Source organism: Falco punctatus, assembly GCF_963210335.1.
Source record: "Falco punctatus genome assembly, chromosome: 7".
Lineage (NCBI taxonomy): Eukaryota > Metazoa > Chordata > Aves > Falconiformes > Falconidae > Falco > Falco punctatus.
This window is the reverse complement of record NC_137587.1, coordinates 59,893,199-59,916,285: the sequence shown is the minus strand read 5'-3', so window position 1 is coordinate 59,916,285 and position 23,087 is coordinate 59,893,199. Positions and strand designations below refer to the sequence as shown.

The 23,087-nt window shown below is 42.2% G+C and overlaps 1 protein-coding gene across 2 annotated transcripts in view; it reads right to left on the bottom strand.

The window, feature by feature from the left end:
- The window catches only part of EFL1 (elongation factor like GTPase 1), a 144,812-nt gene that overhangs the window by 22,616 nt on the left and 99,109 nt on the right, over nucleotides 1-23,087 (bottom strand). The window contains exons 21-22 of one of the 2 annotated variants that reach the window (XM_080396393.1): nucleotides 22,490-22,691; nucleotides 107-21,021 (exon numbers count right to left, since the gene is read on the bottom strand). Coding sequence is in view for 1 of the 2 variants with exons in the window: in XM_080396395.1 (XP_080252521.1) it covers nucleotides 190-198 (9 nt within the window). In the remaining variant the exon portion in view is untranslated. The remainder of the gene's footprint in view (nucleotides 1-106; nucleotides 21,022-22,489; nucleotides 22,692-23,087) is intronic. The other variant, XM_080396395.1, reaches the window with a different exon arrangement.

Below are 23,087 nucleotides of genomic sequence, written 5' to 3'. Positions count from 1 at the left end.
ATTAACTAAAAAATAAAATAAATAAATGAAAAATCGGCTGCTTTGCAGTCTTTTTAACTCAAGGACTCTAAAATCTGTGAGAGAGAAAGTAACAGTACCCACTTACCAGACAGGGGCAGGACAGGACAAAGATGAGGGAAAGACATGCCAGTGTAGAGGATTACTGTTGTTGAAGTCTGACCGTGAGGGTCATAAATACTGAAATGCAAAGATATGAGGAGAGCAGTCGGGTTGTGCTTGGATTTTACCCGTTCTTTGTTTTGTTTATTCTCTGGACTTACATTATCCCCTTTTTTTCCTCCTTCCCCTCTTCCCATCCCACCTGCTTAAACTCGGATTGTGTTTCTGCCCAAGATCACTGTACTGTTACTGAACATCCATATACTGGCTATGGAGAAAAAGGAAAACAAGTTATCTTCAGGGTTTTGTTCCTCCATAGGAAATATTTTCTCAAATCAAAACTCCATGCAGTTCTAGCTTTATTTTTTAATGTCAAGCTAGAAGCTCTAATTAAAAATGTTCAAAATGCATTTAAGAATAAGCATGATACTTTCCAGGGGCAGGGGGAGAAGGAGATGCATTTCTGGGATACGAAGTGTGTACTGGTGTTTCAAGCCTCCCATGAATCCTGTGGAATGGTTCAACATCTTGAGGGCTATTGCTTTTTTACTATTTTAGAAAACATTTAAGAGCAAACTATAGGGAATAATAACAATAAAAAAGTTATACTGATGTACCTTAAAACACGCATGCACCAACTGCACAGCCCCCCAGGGAACGCAGAGTCTGTGCAATAGTGTGCTCATATGGCAACAAGGAATGCACACAAGATTCATATGAATCTACTTACTCCACAGAAATATTTCTTCAGAATAACTTAATCAGATATAAATTAAAGTGTTATCTATCTACATAATGCCTTTCATTCCATAAAACCTTGAAACATATGCAGAATTACAGTAAACCCCATCTCTGGGGGAGAGACCAACCATCTACCTACCAATTTATAGCAACTTAACAAAAGCAGGAAGGGAGGATATATTACAGGCAAATACAGGGCTCATTGCAGGAGGAGTGTAATTCTCAGTCCTTTTAGTTTCTCTCTGTTATCATTTCCCATTTGTGACAGAGGTAATAAAACTTCCTTCCTCCAACCTTTATTTAATTAAAGTGTAAAGTCTTTGGGGCAGTGATCTTACTGTGTGTATACAGACAGCACCTAGCACGAAGAGATCCTGAATTAATCTGAGGCCTTTAAATACTACTCTAAATACAAAGGATTAGCAATAATAAGAGTAGAATATAATTTTCATTTAGAATAGATGAGACCCCTGTTTTCAATGTATCATCACAAAGAATAAATTACATGCATCTCAGGGAATAACTAGATTAAGGGTCAAGGAAAGAAGTATTTCATACTAGAGACTTGCAACTCTACTCTATCCCAGTTGTTTTACACTTAAGGACACTGCTGCCTACTGTTAACAGCATTCCCTGTAAAATTCTTATTTGCCATAATCTTACAAAATAACATGCCCAATCCCACAGGCCAGATCATCAATAAGAGCAGGAGTGTAGTTTATTCTGAGACAGCGCATGCGATTACTGTGATAACACACCCAAATTAACCTTTTGCATGTGGAATAAACTGCAATTAGCAATCTGCAGACAAACGACAAGTTCCTTCGTTTCCTGTAATATGTAGCAATATACAAGCCAGATTTCCTATTGAATCCCATATTAACCTACATTCAGTGGCAGTGAAATCTCAGAGCACCGTGTCAGAATTTATCCTCTCTCAATGATGTTAGCTCCACCTCTTGACAGTTCTAAACAAGATGTTTACAAACAACTCATCCAGAATCTGAACAACTGCAGCTGAAAATGTTTATTATTTTGCCATCGGTTGTTCCAACCACTTTGGATGCTTTATACTAAGGGATGAGCAGAGCTCTCAAAACACTGTGGCTGTGTTAATAAAAGACAAGGAATAAAATGGAGCTGGAGTAGCGTGTGGCTTTGTGATACCTTTCCGAGATGGGAGGAGGCTCAGGGGCAGGGAAGCTGCAGAAGTGCCTCTTTTCCTCATGATAAGGAATGTCACATCAAAAAATAGAAACGGGGAGATGATGATTTTCCCCACATGTGCTTTCACCCCCATAATTCTACACCTCTCCCTGTTACAGAATTCATTTGCAAATTTTTTTTTTTTTAAAAAAACAAAGATCTTCTGCGACAAGTTGTGAAAAGCAATTTTGCCACAAACCAGAAAAAGTCTCACACCTTTAACAGTCTGAAGCAGTCTCTGAAAATGTTGATACCGTACTATAAATTTATACCAGTTGCTAAACTGGTATATGCTTGTTTCCAGTATATCAATGAAAAAAAGATTTTTGTAACAGGCACCACATACCATACTTTCTTCATAAGCGTTTGCTATTAGTTTGACATGAGTGAGTAGTGTGTGCATGTGTGTAGGGGATGAACTACCTTACAAGAATGCAGTTTTAACACGACTGATGGAAGGCAATTCAAAAAGCATAAAGATGCCTTTATAATAAATCAAAACTAACCAGCCAGATCAGCTGCCCACTTTAAAACCCTCTACCTGGACTGTGAGTGGCCTCCTTCATTTATTGTTCCATTCTGCCTCTCGCTTACAAACGAGGGTTATCGCACAGTATATCTGAATCAAGTGGCGTTTAACAACCATGCCGACCAGAGCTCAAAAATGAAAATTGCTTCTGCCTTTCCCTTGCTTTCACATTCCATGTTTAGAGTCCAGCCTTCCAGGCTGCTCCTGCGTGCAGCCCTCGCACTGGAGTGCTCCTCTGTGCACGGCTGTGGGATTGGAGCTCTTTGTTACCATGGCCCTTGGGCCAGTATTCTGTTTGCGATGCAGCACTGGCGGCTCGAGTCTGTAAAGCACCTATCACACTTGTGGACACTCTCTATTAGACAGCGGCTAGGTTAAAAAAAAAATAATAATTTATATTTGTATGTTTAAGCTGAGCTAGATAACTCATAGATCTGTGAGACAGTCCTAACCTTGAGTCTTTTTTCATCAGTTTTAATCTGTGAAACAGTAAATTATAATTAAATTTTAATTAAATTTTAATCTGTGAAACAATTATAATTATGGTCATAAAACATGTACAACCTTTGCTTCCTCTCTCTTCCATCCCTCCCCCTCTACTCGGTGCTGCTACAAAAAGGAGAAAATAATTGTCCCTGTAATGCTAATTGCTTATAAACTCCTTTGTACAGACTATGTTTATATACAACGCCTCAGCAAAATCTAGGCACAAATGCAGTACTCAATAAATGAGTGAATAATACCTCCCTGACCATAATCCCAACGCTCCCCAATGAAAGAGTATCTAATTCTTGTCACAGGATTGCCTTGTACGTTGAAGATCAGCATATAAATACACATGGGAAAAGATTAGATTTTAATTGATAAGTATTAATTATCATTCATTTCTGTCTCTGCAGGAAGCATAATGTTAAAACATCTAGTTAATATACTGTATAATGGATAACCTTGAGGCAGAAGCTCTTGCATCTGTCTCTATCCAAGAAAAAATGTCAACATCAGCCTTTGTTGTAGCAAAATACCCTGACATCTGAATGGAGTTGCGCTGCTGGAAAATTGGCTGTCTCCAGCGCAGTCCTCCCTGACTCGGGTCCGGTGCCTAGCGTAGAGATGAGGCCAAATTTAAAAATCCTTATCTGCACACATCTGTACTTAGGAATGTCTGAAATCTGGTCTGGATCAGAACACTCTGTTTGTGGTGCATCTCTGCTCTGAACAAACACATTTCTCATGAGATGCTCTTACTGCGACCACAAAGCATTAGCACTCACAAGAGCATCATTGAAGATACTTGGGCTGTTCATTGAGAACAAAGCCATTAATGATTAATACCATGGTAGGAGAAAACATAGCAGTATTTCTCGGCGGCTGAAATGTGGCAATGTCTGCCCTACGTGCAAAAGACTCACGAACACCTTCAGCTCTTCTTACATAAGACGGTTCTTAATAAGAACTCTGTGGGAAGAATGAAACAGATCCCCCAAATTAAAGTGAAGGAGATTTTCACATCTAAAAATGGATATATACAATACATCTCTCTCTGAACAATCCAGCAGATGCAGAGATGCATTTATGTATCACAGACATTACTGTCCCAGCAGATGCTGCAAAGTTGTCACTTAACACAAGACGCTTACTGTCCCCACAGATCTGTATTTTGGGAGAGAATTTTCGTACCACAGACACTACTGTCCCTACAGAACCACATCTGCTGGCAGAGTTATTGTTTCACATACTCTTCTGCCTCCAGCAGATGTGAGAGACTGCTGGGATGACAGGCATTTCTGTCACAGCAAATCTCCATCTACAGGGAATTAAATTGCAGCTTAAACTACCGTTCTTCCTGAGCCCTCCATGTGGACAGTACTGACAGGGACGAAGCAACATAAACCAATGGAAATATAACGCTGGCCACCTAGGACATCACCATTAACTCTGCCTAAATACGGTGCTCAGCAGTGCTGTGTGTTGGGGATGTGTCCAGAGAAAAAGAATTACTTGCGCCCCCTCCCACCCCACTTTTAACAAGCATTTGTTCTGAGAAACATTTGAAGGAACAAGCCTTCTTTCACGAAGGATGCCACTTTCACGTACGGATCCAAGAAAGTACAAGTCATTTGTGACTACCAAGTTGAGAAGAACCTTAAGGCCCTGCTCCAGGGACCAAGTGTGTGTGCTAGGTCATTTTCAACTTGCTTTGGAGCAGATGCCTCTAGTTCTGCTGGAGGCATTTTGCATGGGAAGTTTCAGTTTGCAGTTCATTAACACTGAAGATTTGATTCCCAGTTCTAGAGGCCTGAAAGCAGAAATAAAGGGAAACGTTTTGGTTTTAATCCCTTTAATTTGGCCCTTCATCTTTTGAGCCTCTGAATCTCTCCTCGCAGACTCAAGGTTCAACAGCAGCGGCAGTCACTGGGAGTTTTGCTCCCGTGCAGCTGGGCTGCCAAGCAGCATCTTTCCAAACATGAGGAAGAAAAACTTGGGCTTGTGGTAAGACATGACTACGGCTAGACTTCCCCTCTGGAGTGAACTTGGCCTAAGGCCCATACCAGAGCATGTACTTACATATAAATAATATTTATGGTATGTGAGCCTGGACTTGTGAGCTGTCCTGGGCCTCTGTTTGCTTGACTGAGTAGACATATCTTTTATGATTTGGTACCGGAGAGAGAAAACCTCCCCTGGTACTCCTGCAGTAATGTAAACCCGACTCGAAGAAACACCATCTAGCTTTGGAATTCCCCTGTGGGGAGTCTGGGCATTTATCTTTATCTGAAGCATCACGCGCTGTCCATTGGCAAAGGCAGGACGCACGAATTCCCAGAGTAATAATCTGATACAGCACAGCAAAACCTATATCCTTGGAGCAGATTGTGGGAAAGCATCAAGATTTTGGTTGCTCTGCCAAAGCAAACAAGATGTTTCAAGCCCCATCATCTGCTCTGCAGTTCACACCCTTCCAGTGCTAGCTTTTTCAGATGCCATGCCACACTGGTTAGTGGCAATGGTGTTGTCATGTGTGACTCATTCCATTTTACTGGAAATTAGAAAACCACATGATGCACTGAAGAACTGCTTATTTATGCAGTCATATCATTCCAGAGAGAACTCCTCCTGCCATTATTTGTATACAGATTCTTTCATCGAGAATTGTGGAAATACAGCTCTTTACCAGGGTTCCTTCAAAGGACAGCTGGATCAATAGCACATTGCTCTTTCCAGGGCCCACTGAGCCCTTCGTAGTTGCCAGTGCCACCCTGAAAAAGCAAATGGTATTTTAGAAAAGAGTCGTCTTCATCATTACAGGATGTGTGGGAAGCAAAACAGAACAGATAGCCGTGGCACTGGAGCTGTGTTAGCAGAAGAGTCTGTCACGTATTTATCTGAGCTTTGGGCAGGTGAATTTCACCCACGGGGAACACCACAGACTACTTTGTCACGGTTTTTTATGGAGTGCCTTTATAAAGCCTTGTCAAATATTTCCTGAACACATCACTGCTACATTTACTGTAGTGATTAATGCTCCGTATGAGTGATGAACTGGCATATTCAGGACAAAAACAACAACAACAAAAATGCTGAGATGTCAACAGCGCATTCTTTCTGTGGAATAAGAATTACCAGATAACACATTAATGCTTTTAAACAAAATTTTATGGCAGCCACAAATCAAGGTGGCTAAACTCTGAGTTCTGAAGCCCAGGTCTGGAATGACACGTGTTTCAAAGAACTTCATTTCCTCGGTTATGAGTTTTTCTAGCCTTTATAAAATTAGTGTTACTAAAGCAGCAGCACTAGGATCAAAAGTTAGCTTTGATTGTGTGTTGACAGGCAAAAGGCTGACCTCCACAAATTCCTGAACCAAGAGATTGCATTACCCTCTACAGATACAGATAAATCCAGTCTTATCTTTAGATGAAGAAACTGTTAAGAAGATTCAGGCACCACACATTTATCAAGAAAGAAAATAGAAATGTGATCCATTCCTTTTTAAAGGTTAGCATAGCTTAAACATTCCTGAAAATATTTATTGTCATAACAGACTAGACCTGCTGAAATGTTCTCGCCTAGGATTTGGTCTTTGACGTTCTCAGCAATCCTGTTGACTTCGGCTGGATCACATGGCTGCCACAGAAAGCAGAATTTAGCAAGGAAAAGGAAAAGACACAAAGCAGTTAAAGACCATTTGGAAAAAGACGTTTGCTTTCAATGTTACTGACTATCCCTCAGGACCCAAATTAGAGTTCTGTTATATTTTAAAGCATTGCTTTCAAGCTTGCTGGAAGTGTCAGACAATTTGAATAGATCTCCATTTTAATTTCCAATCTAGCAATATGGAACAGCTGCCACAACTTTGTGCAACGTGGCAAATTCGACATCCTCATTCCGCAAATGGCAATCATTGAGAAGGGACTCTGAAGAAAAAAAAAAAAAAAAACAACAGCAAAATATGCTTCCACTTTTACTGCCTTTTAGTAACTCCCAGTCAAAATTGTACTTCAGATAAAGAACCCAAACTTTCAATTGTGCTTTTAGCTTGCACTGTCTACAACAGGAAGCAAAGGTGTTGGGTGAAAGTTGATGGGGTTTCTAGAACCATTTGTCCTACTTCCAGCCAGTAAGTTGCAGAACAGTTTACTGGCTTATGCACCACACTCGGTGCTAAAGGCTCCCAGTCAGGACTTCCCTCACAGCTGCACTGGGAAGATGTAATGGAAGAAGCCCCAGCTCAGCTTCACCAGAAGTGCCTTGTCAGAGCCTGCTGGCTTCTACATCTCTGGCAGCTAGGGGTGAGAGTATGAACTGAAGTGTCACCCTCATGCTTTTCCTGCCTCCTAGCAGAAAGAAAATGTTGAAAGGAAGATGGAAGTAACAGTTATTATGTTCTTAGATTTTGTATTTCAGATGATGTTAACTCAAGAGGGAGAATTAAATCCAGAGGAAAAGCTTCGGGATCCAGATGAAAAGCTTTAGTTAGCACTGTGCCCCACTCTGGGACTGTCTGGACAGTGACAAAGGCAGTTCAGCCACATTCAAGGAAATCTGTGTGCATGAGATGAGGTGCATTTCTGTGCGCAGCCTCGTGTTATATATAATTTTAGAAGGAACATTTTTTTTTTTTTTTTTTTTAAGAGTGCTGTAGCGCTGATGAGTTGGTCCTGTTACAGGAACAATGTCCCATCTCGCTCACATTTTGTATTCATTCACAGATTAGGTAGTGTACACTTAGATAAAGCTACCTCCTACTCCTCTCCTTAATTCTGAATAGAAAACTCAAAGTTGAATTTTGAGACCTATCACCACGCATCACGATGTCGTCACTAGTGCACCGAATAAGGTGACAGAGAAACAACCAGCAGAGATACTGTTGTTCCAGGATGGACTGACTGTTTCTATACAAATAAAACACAATTAAAAAGTCTGCAGCATGGCTGATTTCAATTGCTAAATTAACATCTCTGTTCTCACTTCTGCAACACAACACTTCTCTACTACTGAGTTTGTGGTTTCTTGCCTTCCACATGATACAATCAGCTTCTGACCTTGAGATTCCTCCCTTCCATAATCTACATTACCCACAAAACTCAATGACCAAGTTCAAACCCAGCTCTTACTTCTGTTATCAATATACTAACAGCTACATTTATATATTGGGGAGGACACACACCAGGGCAGCATAGATGTCCCTTGCTTGAGTTTGCCTCTAGCAGTTACCATTTGAAACACAGAAAGCAGAACAGAAATATTAAGGTCGGCACCTTCCAAATGGACTCCCAACTTTAGATGGCTAACTTGGTATCATTTCCAGGCAGGAAGTTCTTCACAAAATCACGTTCCATCCCACCTTCTACTGCATGGTCAAATTAGGTTCCAAGGGAACAGGTTAAGAACAATGGATAATCCAGGAAGGCAAACAGGGCAGGTTAACTTATATTTCACCTCCATCCTAGAGTGGTTGGACATGGCTGCATGGGACTGGAAACAGGCTGCAAGCTTGCATGATCACCTCCAACACCTACCTATATCACATGGCATTTTCTGTCATTAATGGAGACAAAAAACTGCAGTCAAGTGAAACCAGGACTCATTCACCACCGAAGACGGAAGGTTTCTGTTTTGGTAGTTTGGCTCATCCATATGCCTAAGCCTTCCTCCATGTGCCGGAGGGCTACAACTCCTCAAGCTCCATGGGAATCTGTTCATCCTGAGTCAGACACAGGTCTCCTGCACAGCTCCTCTGGGCTACACTAATTCTGCTTCTGGGCAGGGCCCATTACTGCTCACTCCCTGACTGTTCCTGCCAGCATAGCCTGTGGACACTGGTGGCACAAACATTAACCTCACCTGGCAACGAGTGATCCTCTGTCAGCCTGAGTGCAGGCCAAGAAGAGCCTGACCTGCTCAAGAAATTATAAGCCATGCAACTATTTGCACTGAAACCCCTGCAGAAACAGCCCTCCCCCACTTCCTTCTCTGCTAGCTTGCTCTAACAGCAGGCAGACATAAGTGAAAGGAAAAACAATGAGAAAGGAAACTTGGGAGGGACAGGTTAGAAGCAGAAGGAAGAAGCAAAAGGTCTGACTCTGCAGACCATATTCATGATGAAAAGCGTTTGCACAAATAACCTGATTGCATTCAGTGGGACTGCCGGGCTGAGTAAAAGTGCTACAAGTGCAAGCAACAATTGCAGAGGCAGGAAACAAGTAGGAAAAGAAAGAAAAAGGAAGCCCCACATGAATCAGACACCTGCACAGAGGAGAGCAGTCTCATGCACCCCAGGAAAAACAAATCAACCCAAATGCTCACTGCCTTTGAGTTATTGCAGAAATATTTATAGAGCCTTTCCCAACCTCTGCCTCGCTTCCTGGCAGGCAACACCACAGAAGGAATCTTTACCACTGGCATCCCCTTCTTCCGCCAAACAAAAATTCAGTCCCTTCCCAAAAGCACAACAAAGGCAGTCGGAGAGCACCAGCCAGGCTGCGAGGGCAGCTTGGTCATTACCTGGGGAAGGATGAATGTCTCCCCGGGCAGCCAGCGACGAGACGTAGTAACTACTCTCACAGGGGGGGAAGCGGGCATCTCTTCCTGTGTGGTGAGTTGGGGGAACAGCACTGATTTTGTGTAGATTGTTCTCAGCAAGAAAAACCACAGGGGCCAAGGAAGGGATGGTTTCCACCAAAACTCCTAGTCTCTTCCAGCTGGGCACTGCCTTTCCTTACACAGCTCAGTGAGACACTGACAGGAACTGGATGTCCAGTAACTGTATTGCTCCTTTTCCAGTGAGCTCTTTCAGGGATTCGAAAAAAGCCTCTATGACAGAGCAGTTCTAAGTTTATAAATCATTAAAATAATGCATTTATTTATCAAAAGCTCTCCTCCTAAAATGAAACACTAGAGAGCAATCCAATCATTCCAATGAATACAGGCATTTGAATTCTCAGGGCTCATACTAATTGGCACTTTTCAAAATGTTTCCAGTTAGGTTTGTCCATAAGCTTGAAAATCAAAATATGCCTCTCTGAGATGGGCTGATGTTTGTGAAGCAGAACTATTAAATCAGTGAAACCAGGGCCTGAATTCAAAGCAATGATGGTTTGAGATCATACATTAAAGATGACAAAAAATCACCTCAAACATGAAACACTTGCAGTACTAACAAACGTATCTGAAAAACACACACTACCACCTACTGGCAATGATTCATATATGTTATTTACATACTGGTAAGTGGTAACAATATGTGCATGTTTGAACTTTGCTAGGACAAAGATCAGGTTTCATCTTTACATTTACTAGACTTGTATTTGAAGAAAAATACATTCCCGCATGTGTTGTTCCCACAATGTCTGATCAGTTTATTTTCTTCTTTTCAATTAGAACTTAGGCCAGAAAAGCTGTTTATTTAAATAGTTCTCATTTAAGGTTGTTGCTTTTGTCAGTGAATCCCTTTAATGTAAGACTGGGGTTTTTTTTCGCTCAGCTGTAGAAGGCGGGTTACGTGGTACCACTGGGCTTACAGACCTCGCTGGTTTATACCCACTGCTCTGGAAACTGGCTGTAAGTCACAATGGTGGTATGGGACCAGGTAGGAGAATTTGGGCAAGCGCTGCTCCTGGGTATGACCTCTATTCTGCGGCAGTCACAGAAGCCTGTGAAAAGGAAGGCCATGGCTGGATAGAGCAGATAACACCAGGAAGCAATTGCACTCCGAAACATCTTTCCCTTGAATGATTCCTTGCCTTTTGCTGCAGCTCCCACCTTCTTGCCCTAAGGTTGGCTGTGATGCCACAGATGGAGATAAAAGTGCTTATGATGAATATGCCAGAGAATAATGTCAGTTGAAGGGCCATGTGTCAATATCACAGACATCATCCTTGCTGAGCTGGGATGACATGTTGTCCAGCCAGCACGTTCCCCCTGTAGACCTTCGCCTGCTGGCAAAAATCAGATTGCTGATGTGGTGCTGGCCCAGATGAGGCCTAGTTTTGTACGATATGTGACTTATACCAGTCAAAATACAAGTTGATGCTCAGACTATGTCAACTGTGTCCTGGTGCTGCAGTACAGCTACTGCCAAGATCCCCAGGATCACCTTCCGGAGGGAATTTTGGTACGTGGGTGGCAATGTTGAAAAGACTGGCTGGTCCTGACATAAAGGCTCACTGAAGGCCAAAGACTGAGATTGTGAGGAATTACCATTACAGGACATTACCAGTTCTATAGGGGCACCTGCCCAGAAGACACATGAAACCTAAGACAATGTCTATTCAAAAAGCAAACCAGCAACAGAAGCAGCCGATTGCCAGGTATTGTAGCCCTGCAGAAAAACCACCTTTGCAGTGTCTTATAAATAAAACATTCCATCCAACAACATTGTATGTGTGTATATATATATATACACACATAAATAAATATTTTAAAACAAATATTTAAATGAAATAAACGTTGATGTATTGATAATGAACCAATTTTATAGTTTAATTATATATTTTTTTTTCCTACCTGACTTGATTTTCAAAATATTTTTTCTGTTACTTGTATCTTAATTAAACACAAGGTTTTCTGCTGGCAAGTATCAGAGTAGCTCAGGCCAGGCCTTCAGATATGCTGTGCTAATGCCTGACACTCAGGAACAGACAGTTTTCGTTCTCTTCAATATGTGCATTACAAGTAGTATTTTAATTGGGCTCCCAATTCAGAAGGGCTGGAATGAGCTTGTGAGTCATTTTTACAAGTTGACTCACATGTGCAAAACTGAAGAATTTGGTGTGGTGAAAAAAAAAAAAAAAAAAAAGCAGAGTGGATTTCTGCACATCACTGTCAGTGGGGAAGAGGGTGAGCTTGTCCCCAGTACCAGCTGCAGCAGCACAGTGGGTTCAGCAAGCACATTACTTAAATGAGGCTTTTTTGTCTGTAACTGTTGAAGAAAGGATGCTCTTAGAAAGCTTTTGTTTCATGAGAGCTGTGATTAAGAGATTATAGAAAGTATAATAATTTTGATGTTCTTTCCCCTTCAGAAAAGGAACCAGTCTTAGCATCACAGGATGCCTGGGTTCAGCGTGTTTCAGTGATTGCATTTCAGCAGATCCACTTCAAGGCTGGTTAACATATCAAAAATACAGAGATGGATCCTCCTCTCCCATAGGTGCCAACCCTGCAGACTCAAACTGGAGACAGAGTCAGATTAAGTTCTTTTCTTCTTGCACATCACCACTGAGGCAGAGTCCCACAGCTCCCACTATTCCCATGTGAAAACCCTGTTGTCTTGCTATTGTGCTGCCTGCATTGTTTGTGCAACCTCAGAGCCACAAACCATTTGCAGGGGTGCAAGGGATGGGAACTCAGTCAAAATAAAGCAAGTGGAATCAAATCAATCCTTCTCCTTTTTTTTTTGCTGTGGTAGCTTCAAACAGTGGTAGAAAACATAGCCATTTACTGAGGCAAGGAAGTGTGAACTGCAATACACAGCAACTGCAGGTTTGCTGAGTAAAAGGTTTTTTTTAACTGCCAGTTTTCTTGGTATAACCACATTTTAACATTTTTCTTTCTACATCCTTAGAGGAATCCATACAATACACAGATGAAAGGCAAATTCAGAGAAGGCAGAAAATGCCAGGGTGTTTTTCATTGTCCTGAGGACAAATGCCAGAGCCCTTCTGGGACATTCAGAACATCTAGTCACTGTATCTTATTCAAGGGAAAAGCCATCTGTCAACAAACTAATCACTGGACAGATTCAGAGACAACTGAAAATAAAAAGCCAATACAAATGTGCAGATGAGGTTCCAGTCAGCAACTAGCCACAGAAAACAAACAAATCCCATCCACAAAGCATGGCAATTTGGGTCCAGCCATTTTTCACTGAAGTCAAAATCAGGGGGGAGATAATGCAATGTGATTTTCAAATATAAACTTTCAAATCAATCAATATGACTATAGAAAGATGGGCATGAACCAAACCTGCATTCAAACTCTACCTACATAAGCCAGCAACAGCAGCGGAATGGGGTATGAACACAGGAACTGAGCATGCTACCACGTTATCTGCAGTAGTAAAAGCCCTACTACTTTATATTTCAGCATTCAATAACACTGGGCAATTTGATGCTTCGCTGCTGGCTGAAAACTGCCTTCATTTTTTATGAGAAACACACGATGCCAAGGGAAGAACTCCAAGTGACTAATGTTTGTAGTGGCCAGAACTCTATCACCAGTGAAAAGTGAAGTATCTGCCCCATGCGTAGGCCCAACTCTCATATTTTTTTCATGAATGTCTTCTATGAAAAGGGACTTGATAGGTGGACCGAGATCTTTGCCAGCCTTCCTCTTGAAAAATGAAAGCTCTCTCCTGGGTCACAAGTACACTTTCCTCAAGCACAAAGCTGCAAGTGAGAACCCCTGCAAAGGAGATCCTCAGTGATGAGGCTCTGCAGTTGCTTCATTTTGTCAACTTCACTTCAGGATGTGTGTGCAAACGGCAAAAGGACTTGAGGTGTTTTGATTCTGCTTTCCTATTAGGGAAAAAAACTGAACAGCACAGAGGAAAATCAGGGTATTTCAGAACATTAGTGTGTGCCATGTTAAATACACAATGGAGTTAGACTTCAGTTTCAGCAACATGAAACATGAAAGACATTCAGCTTAGCCCTAGCTGAAATCAACCTGGAGGAGTCAGAACTTCTGAGAGCTTAAAATCATAATTGCTTCCTTAAAGGCATCACTTGAATAAAATTAAATGCATTTCTCCAAAAGCCTCACTAGCATAGCAACTGATTGGCCCTTGAGGATTCCTATAGATACTTGTCATTCAGCATGAAATCAGGTCAGCAGCTAAAATTAAACACCCACTTCTCCCCTGCACCACATGTGGAGTCATCGCTTTTAGTATTGCTCAGCCTCTGCCTCCCCAAATGGGTTCATTCTTACCACAAGCTTAAAGGATGCCTTATCAAGGAGCACTGATGGATGCAGTCATTCCAGTTCCGAGATGACTGTTGGGAATCAGACTCGCAGTCCCTTCGACTCCATCTGCATTGATTAGTTCTTGGGCAGCCTGCCAAGGCAGTGTGCTGCCTCTTACCCTCGCTACTGTTAATCTGCCTAAGCGAGGCCTGCAAGCCCTACATAAACTGCAATTTCTCTTCATTAGTGTGATTCTGCCTGCATGAATCTGATAACATATGGGATATTATCATAAAACAGCCTATTTCACCAATTCATTTTCTCCTTTATGAAGATTATGAATGTACTGCAAGTGCACTGAGCAGGATAAAACAGGAGTCTACTGTACAGTTTATCTTTGATTTAGTTTCTAAAATGCAGACAGCCTTCCTTTTAAGTTCACATTTCCCAATAATCCTGTTCTAATATATTATAAAAACTGCTGACTCTGTCCCTGATTTCCTCTGGTTCATTATGGGGCTGATCCACACTACGTGTCACTTGCCTAGATTGAGGCTGTAATGATGAACAGAGCTGGCAGATGCCACACAATGGAAAAAAATGGGAGATACAGTAACTATTTAGTCAACCCTAATCACTGCCACAGCCTGACTAAGCATGAACACGAAACATGATCATGGCTTGACTATGGATTATGTAATTCCAAACATATGCTTCATGCCCTCTTGCTTCCTGCCTATTTCAGCGAACGCACGTCTGTTGGGATGGGCACAACTGAATAAGCGCTTTGTCTGGGAACGAGATGGATGTAGGTAGCCTCCTACCTACTTCTGCGATTTGTTAATTAGCGCATGTCCCCATTTAATGAAGTCTGCGTGCCCTCTGCTGGTACATGCAAGCATTCCCAAGAACATCGATACTCCCAAACTGAACAGTCTTACGCACACAGCTGCTGTTGCAAACTCCTCGGACAGTGTGTGCATGCTTGTCTGGGCATGCTTCCATGTGCAATATAGCAGAAATTGAAATTAAGACTCCCATTTGTTCTAAACCTCAAAGCTGTTTTGTCCTTAAAACCGTCAGGTTGGTTTTATGCCTCTGTTTTAAGAACGTTTTCTGCTAAAAGGTACCATTGTAATTGCACCGTGCGTGTCTCAGAGGACGTTTTGAATGCACTGATCCATTAAGGAGCTGGAGTAAGGGGATGTTGCAGAGGACAGAGAACACAGAAGCCTACAGAAACCACAGACTTGTTCTGAGCTGCTCCCAAGGAAAAAAAAAAAAAAAGTTCAGTTTTCCAGGATTAATCCATTATCAAAAGCTATGCGAACTCCTGACTAATCTGTATCAATTACTGAGTACAGACACATGCAGTAGAGGTCATTTTAATAAGCAGTTCACTCCTTAAATTGCTTCCACTGCCAAATCCAGTTAAGATTGCTAGGGATCATAACTAAGGGATCATTAGCTTAAACCATCTGACAGCCTCTGCAGACCCTTCTAACTATTTATACTGCCAAATAATAGCAACAGCAGACCCTAGAATAATATGGAATGGCTCTTTTTAACAAGGAAAAATAAAATACAGCAGAAACCACAGGCCAGGCAGGGTGAGAGGGTCATCAAATGAAGGTAAGTATGCCATACACAATCAGAGAGAAGCTCATAGTTCCCCATAGTTGGATGGTTCCTGGGGGAAGGGTACATGCCCAAGTACCACTCACTCACACATGGTCCTAGAGCAAAGGAAAAAACTACCGTGCTGTGCTCTAGACCATGGCAAATCCTGTGGAAAAGAAAAAAACACCTTGAAAAAAAATACATACTTTCATGCCTCACTAATGGCGTTTAAAACAGTAACAACAAAAAAAGAAACAGCTGATTGCGTGGCTGACTCCCTGCCTTGGGAAATGTGTTGGTATGTGCTTACCTGTTCCTGGCAAGCACACAGCACCACTGGCAGAGGTAGCACCGTGAGAGCGTATCAGAAGGGTTAACCACTGCACACCAAAGGGAAGTGCAGGCATGAATGTAATTGAAAACTGGCTGGCCCAGGGCATATTAAAAGCTGTGTAAATTTTTACGTGCTGCTCATCTACAAGACTCAGCTCTGAGCGCCAGTGTAGTGACCTCTGCCAGTGAGGTTTGGTTGTAAGAGGAAGTTGTTGCCTAGATGCATATCAAGGATTCCGATCTGTTCTTTCCTTTCCTTTCAAACCCAGCAGAAGCTATTGCATCAGCATGTGAGTACAAACCAGAGCCTAGCTGCTGCAAGAAGACAGGAATGTCAAACAGCCTGTCAGGAATAGAAATCAGTTATATTCAGTGCTGCCTGGATGAAAGCGTAGCACAAAATTACCTATAGTGGCATCTCTATATTTCTGTGATTCCACTTCATTACTAAACTCCATTCTCACTGTGGTCTCACCCAGACTAGAAGAGGTCGCATCCAAACACGGAAGCAGACAGAGCATTAAACACAGTGTTACGCCCAATGTACTGACATTTCAGCTCGGTTAAAAGTATTGTGATCCACCCTGGGGAATGAAGGGGAGCCAAGGCACAGGTCTAGGCAGGTATTCCTCGAAGTGCTACAAAGCATGACTTTCACAGCAGAACCTGGCTGGAAAGGAGCAAGGAGGCTCACTAACCCACAGGTACCAATGCAGTTTGAAATGACCCATTTTAGCAGGTCAGGGTAGACCACCTGTCTGCACTGTGTTTGTAACGCCTGTGACAGCCGTAAGGGACACTGTACAGTGCTGTCACAGGTACGAGGGGCTGTATGTGTAGGTGAGCCGGAGATGAAGCCAGACCAAACACCACAGGCTCTGCTTCCTGCCATACACACACACACGTTATTTTTCCAACCCCAGACACAAACTCATTAATTTCTATTCCAGGGATGCACATGCTGTGCTAGAGACACTTTCTCAGGAGCAAGTATCTGTCCCTATATGCTCAAATTATCTTCCTATAGCTACTCCTGCTGGCTGGCAATGTCTCTGTTAGAGCTATGTGACTACCAGCACTAGCAGCTCCCCCAGCTATTCCGCATTAATTCCTGAACAGCAACAACCCAAAGTGCATACACAACTCATCTATGTCTAAAATCTCATTCTGGTTGTACATCCTCACTTAGTATTTGGACTGGGATGAGACTAGATCATCTCGCTTTCCTCCTTCTGCCCAGATGATACCAAGGAGGCACACGACCTATGAGACTGATTCTATTTTTGTATAAATACATATTTTTATATATATATATCTATAATCCTGGGCAGATGGGAAAATTCTGCCTGACTCCAGAAGCTTAGATATATACATATATATATAAAAATAATATATATTATATAGCGATATATTATAGATATTAAATGTATAAATGTATATAAAAAAACTGCTGGCCTCCACAAGAAACAAGACGCTGGTCCACGCGGAGCAGTGCAGCTGTGCTGGTGGAGCAGCAAGGACTAGGGAGCAGTCAGCCCTGAGCATCCTCAGTCCCTGCCTTCCTCCCCACTTTGCCTGCAGGTGCAGGTGCTCTCCCTGCCGAAAGCTGCCTTGCCCACTGGGTGGTAGCAGCATGGTGGTAGTCAGACCAGGTTTCTGAATCAAACAGGTTAGCTTCTGGAGCCAGGCATGAATTTTCCCATCTGGTTAGGATTACAAAGACGTTAGGTGAGTTTCCTGATTTCCTCCTACCATCCTTGAAGCTGAGTGCAAAGAGGAAGGCAAAGAAACGGCAGCTTTAGAAGAATGGGATTAGGTAATAATTATCAGAAACGTTATTACAACTTCCAGCCTGTGAAGACATTAGCAAAGGTCTTCAAAGAGTAAGATCTCAAAGTGCAGTTGTGCAGAAGACTGAGTGGGGTGGTAGTGGGAGTCCAACAGAACCTTGCTAGTCTGTGGGCCACCTTAGCTCCTCATTACTAATTCTCTATTCCAATTAGCAATGGGTGAACAGTAAGATCTTGGCTAATAGAAATACCCATGCTTCAGTTTTAAAGCAGAAAGATATTTATCACTTTTCTGGATCCAGTTAGCATCTGGGTATTTGACTCTTTAACGTTTATAAGGTTGCCTGCCAGGTCTATCTTCAATTCTCCTACATGTCCTGATCAAGCAACAAAGAATTATATAAGATTGGATTTTATTCTTTTAGTCAAAACAAGTATAGAAAAAAGTTCATTTCCTGTGAACAGATCTGGCTCACTTAGTGTCTTCTCATAACTTAATCCTAAGCTTACAGTGATCTTAACGCTTGGCACCTGTTATTGCATGTATCCTCGCTACTAATAACCAGCAGCAACCACAGCATTCGCTGCAGAATCCAAGTAAGTAAAACTTTTCCCTCGCTGGTATTTTAAAAAAGGAAATAGACTATTTCAAGACTTTAAGAGCGATTCCTGTCCTCAGAAAGATCTGAAAGTGTAAGTGAACTAGAAGTACTCACTAACAGTGACCCATTGATAAACCTAGAGAATGAAGTCCTGTTTCCATCCAAACAACACATAGCCTGCGCAGTACAAGTTCTCCCACTTCCACCTCAATCTTGTACTGACATCATGTCTAGGACTGAGAAAGTTCCTTAGTCTCCACGTCCATTCAATCATACTATTCCTGGAATTAGATTTGTGCCTTCAGGCCTCAACCAATTCAAGATTCAGTTGTATGAAGCATTCATAATATGAGACAGTCCCTGCCCCAAGGAGCTTACCATATAAATAGCACTTTCTAAAAGCAAAGAGCACACAGTCAAGCCTTGCATTTCTGTATCAGACCATCTGCAAGGATGCCAATTACTGCCAGGATAACTGCAGTTCTGTGTTGTGAAAATGCTGTCTGTTGGGAATCTAGTCTTATATCCAGCAAAGCTGTTATCATATGATAGTAACTATTGTTAGGCTACTTCCGACCTTTCAGAAAGTAAGGACTGTTCAAAAAAGATGATTAAAATACTAAGTAAATTATGCAGAGAGTTGAATAGTCTGAAGAAAATGTAACTTCATTTAGTCTTGCATAACGCCTTTGGTAACACGGTTAGATTCTTTTGGCCCACAACAGTCAAATTTTCCACTGTACTCTTAGGATGTAAGTTGGGCTGGTTATTGAGTAATAGAGAGGGCTTTCTTATTTGTGCAAACTTCTTAACTTCCAAGAGAACAAAGATTAATCAACAACATTGAAGAGGCTGTTGTCATGAGATCCAGTCATAAGATTTGTAGGGACTCCTGCAGGGGTTGCAATCCTTAAAACTGGGCTGGAATAAAATCTGAGAGATGGGAGCACACAGAGAAAACATTTTCAAAATAAAATCCAACATAGCTGTTAATGATGGCAAAAGGAGGCTCCACCACTGCAGTAAAGAAATCTGGAGAGCAAAGACTAATTCCAGTGCATGAAGACGACATTGGGAAGCAGGAAAACATATAGACAAGGCCACCAGGTTCTGAGCTTGGTATCTAAAGCACCCAACTGGCTTTCAAAGCAAGTGCTCCTCATTTTGAAAATTACTTCTGCAATCATCGCCAGTGTACCTTTAGACTGGCTTATCTTGCTTCAGGCTACGTTTGTGTTAACGCAGGAGTGACATAAAGGGACAGCTCTGTACCTTAAAGCAAGGTACTTAAGGGATGCACAGCTGGGTGGCACGGGCAAGCATCCACATGTAGCTGCAGCCTGCGTGGTTCCAAGAAACTGGGGACAAGATTTTCAAAACTGTGTGAGATTGCTGTCCTCATCCTACTCAACATCAAAATTTCCACTCTTTAATGGGAGATCTATGCAGATGCTGAGCAAGATCTTGAAAACTGCCTCAAAGGATGTCTGGTAGTACTGGAAAAGGGGTGGGCTGTGGTATTCCCATGCTCTTTTTGCCTGCGGCCATGCTGATCTACTTGTGACAGCTGCATCTAAAGAAATCTTATCAAACAATCCTTCCTAATTAAAGATGGGACAGTGAGTTTCTGAAATTCCTTAACTAGGTAAGAAGCCTTCTCTCCAGGCTTGCCACATAAGGCAGCCTGAGACAGGGTGGGCTCAGCTTGTCATATCACCTTTCTCTAAGCTGCTGAATGTCTTTTGTCCTGGCTTACAATGAGCTGCTTAACACTGCCGGGGAGCTAGTACAGCACGGATCGAGCTGACGAGCTGGGAAAGTACCAGGCCATGACCATGTTAGAGGATGCCTCCTTAACTCCCTAAAAAAACATTACTACTTTACCGGGAAAATAAAAATCCTGAAACATGCAAGTACTGAAATGTCTGAGGCTTTGCTGCCAGACCTCTCAAAACAAGGGAGAAAGGGAACAAGTAGCTAGTGGGAACCATAAAAATGAAGGAGGTGAACTTAAGAGAGAAGGATTAGTTGTCTGGGTAACTTGGGGAGAAAAAGAGAACCAGGAAAAGCTGGAAGCAGTTGGCTTGTACAGCTGATGGCAGAGCAAGTTCCTGACGAGGAACCAACAGAAGTAGCCATAGGGCTAGAAGGCTGGGCTGGAAGCAGGGGAGATGGTGCTCCAGACCTGCATGTTGTGTCTGAAAGCAGCAGCAGCAGATCAGCCAAAGCCCAAAGGTCCTGTTTTCTCAGTTACCTCTAATAAAAATGAGCGTGGCACAGGAAAGGATGGTGAAGGCAAGCAAGTGCTCTGCGTGGAATGTTTTGCTGAGTTTTCCATGGGCTGTCAGCAACTCTGTGCGCACTTCAGGGCAACCAGAAATAAAATAAAATAAAATTAAAAAAAAAAAAAGGAAACCAAAAACCACAGGCCAAGCTGAAGGCAAAGCAATGAGGGTTGAGCACAACAGCCTGCAAAAGGTGCCCCTGAGTAGCTGCAAATGACGACAAAAAAAAAAAAAAAAAAAAAAAAAAGCGTGTGTGAAGAATTAAGACTTGCCTTTGCAGGATCCAGTGGCGGGGGATACAAAGGTGCGCAAGGGGGAAGGGAAGCAGAACCCAGGCTCCGTGCCAGCCCAGATAACCAAGGGGACCGGAGGAAGGAAACCACAAAGCTCTGCAGTAAACACAGGGATTAGGAGAGGGGGTAGATGAACCAGTCAGACAAAGCAACCGACCCAAAACTCAGATAAGATTTCTGTTTTAAAAATATACAGTGCTTTCCTCTCCTCCCACTTCCTATAGAGTTTTCTTTTTTCTTTTCTTTCTTTCTCTCTCTCTCTTTTTTTTTTTTTTTTTTTTAACACTTTCTGGTTTTGGCCGGCAATGGATAAGAAAGTGCCAGGATACTGCTAGGAAATCTGTCTGTTCTCACAGTGTTTCTGGCCCAACCAGGAGTAGGAGGGAGCTGGACTCTCAAGAGAGAGTCTGTTTCCATTTAATTTCCAGGCCAGTTTTGCAGACTTACAAGGTCAGGGTAAGGTGCCAGACTTCTGGGTGCTGCTGAAAAAAACCTTGAGCCCTTGGAAACTTGCTCCTTCTCAGCTGTCAGAAGAAATGTTGTAAACACAAAGGGAAGAGACTTGAGGAAGCGATAGTGTCATTGGTAGGTTACTAACACCCCATTAGGTAACATGGAGGGGCAGAGCCTCCCATACCACCTTGTTTTTCAAAACATCTCTTTTCTCTTTCCAGGGCCAGGTCTGTTTTGTAACAGAAGCTACACGAGCTTTTTTTATTAAAGCATTAAGTCAAGGACAGCCCCTGGGTTGCACAGTACCAAGCAGACACTAAGTACAAATTGTTTAATTAACTGTTTAGTGTTTCTTCCAGTTCCGTACTTTACACCTTGAAAAAAATAAACTGGAGAAACGTTTATCATCATGAATTGGGTGACACAGATAATATCTGGTTAAAATGCCGGAAGATTCTGGAGGGTTTGTTAGGCGAGGGGCCCTTGTGGGCTACTCACTCAATTTGTTAGAATCCCCTGAGGTAGCTGAGGGTGTTTTGGAGAGGCCAGAGGGGAAAAGTGTTCAGTGGTTGATGACTGAAAGGCAGGAAAAGCCTCCCCGAGAGCGAGCAGAAGTAAAAGCAAATCCTTGCAGGAGCTGCCAGCATGGGTGTACTGTGCTAGAGGTTTGGGTTTTTTCCCCTCCTCCCATGGCAGCCCAGCCTGCATCAGTATCATGCTGACTTTCAGCTGCTGTCACAGCACTTCTCCATTTGTGTAAGCCTTCTTCACAGACCAGCCAGGACAAAAGCTTAAGGAATTTTGTGGTGAGTCTGTGTGTCACTAAAGCAAATGGGGAAACAGTGCTGAACCTGTCACCCAAAGGGTTCATGGAGTCAGTACAAGAATTTGTCTCGCTTTTCTTTAGCTTTTCCCCATGGTTAAATTCTCAGCCCTTTTGAATGTATTTATTTTCTTTCAGCATACCAAAGAAACCACCGATTTAAAAACATCTGCTTAAAAAAAAAATCCTCAACCCATCCATAATCAAAGACAAATCATATTTTCTGGAATTCGGGGGAGGAAAGAAGCAAAGATCCGTATTTTAGATTTTGAATGAAAGTCACCTTACCTCTAGATACAATTCAGACCTTATTTTTTTCAGATTTTTTTTCTTCTAATGGAAGAAAGTTACTTCAGCCCAACTCTTTCTATGCTGCCAGCACCGCTTTCACACAGTCCAAAGGAAGCAACACCTATCCCCACGCTGTGTACATGACTGACATATCCAAAGCAGAACGACTGCAGCAAGATGTCCCGTATCAGGCACAAAGCTAGCAAGAGACAGAAAAACAGGATATAAAAGCAGCTGCTTGACTTAAGATAAGTGATGGCAACACATGATGCATTAAAAAATAAATTCTGGTAACTCCAAAATACTTCTGAGCAAAAGTAAATTCAGAATGAGTGTATATTAACGCAAGCTCACACTGAGCTTATCAAAAGACACTGGGTAGAAATAGGATTTGTGTCTCCTAATATTGTTTATAGAGCATGTTTAAGAAACCAATATCACACTTTCAATCTCCAACTCCAGCAGAAATACAAATTTCTGAATCCACCTGCAAGTTTCAGAGACTTTCTAAGGTTCGAGAATTCTTGTAACAGGAGAAATTTCTTTGTAGGTGTGATCAGACCTAGGAGAAGTTCACATTTACACATACTTTCCT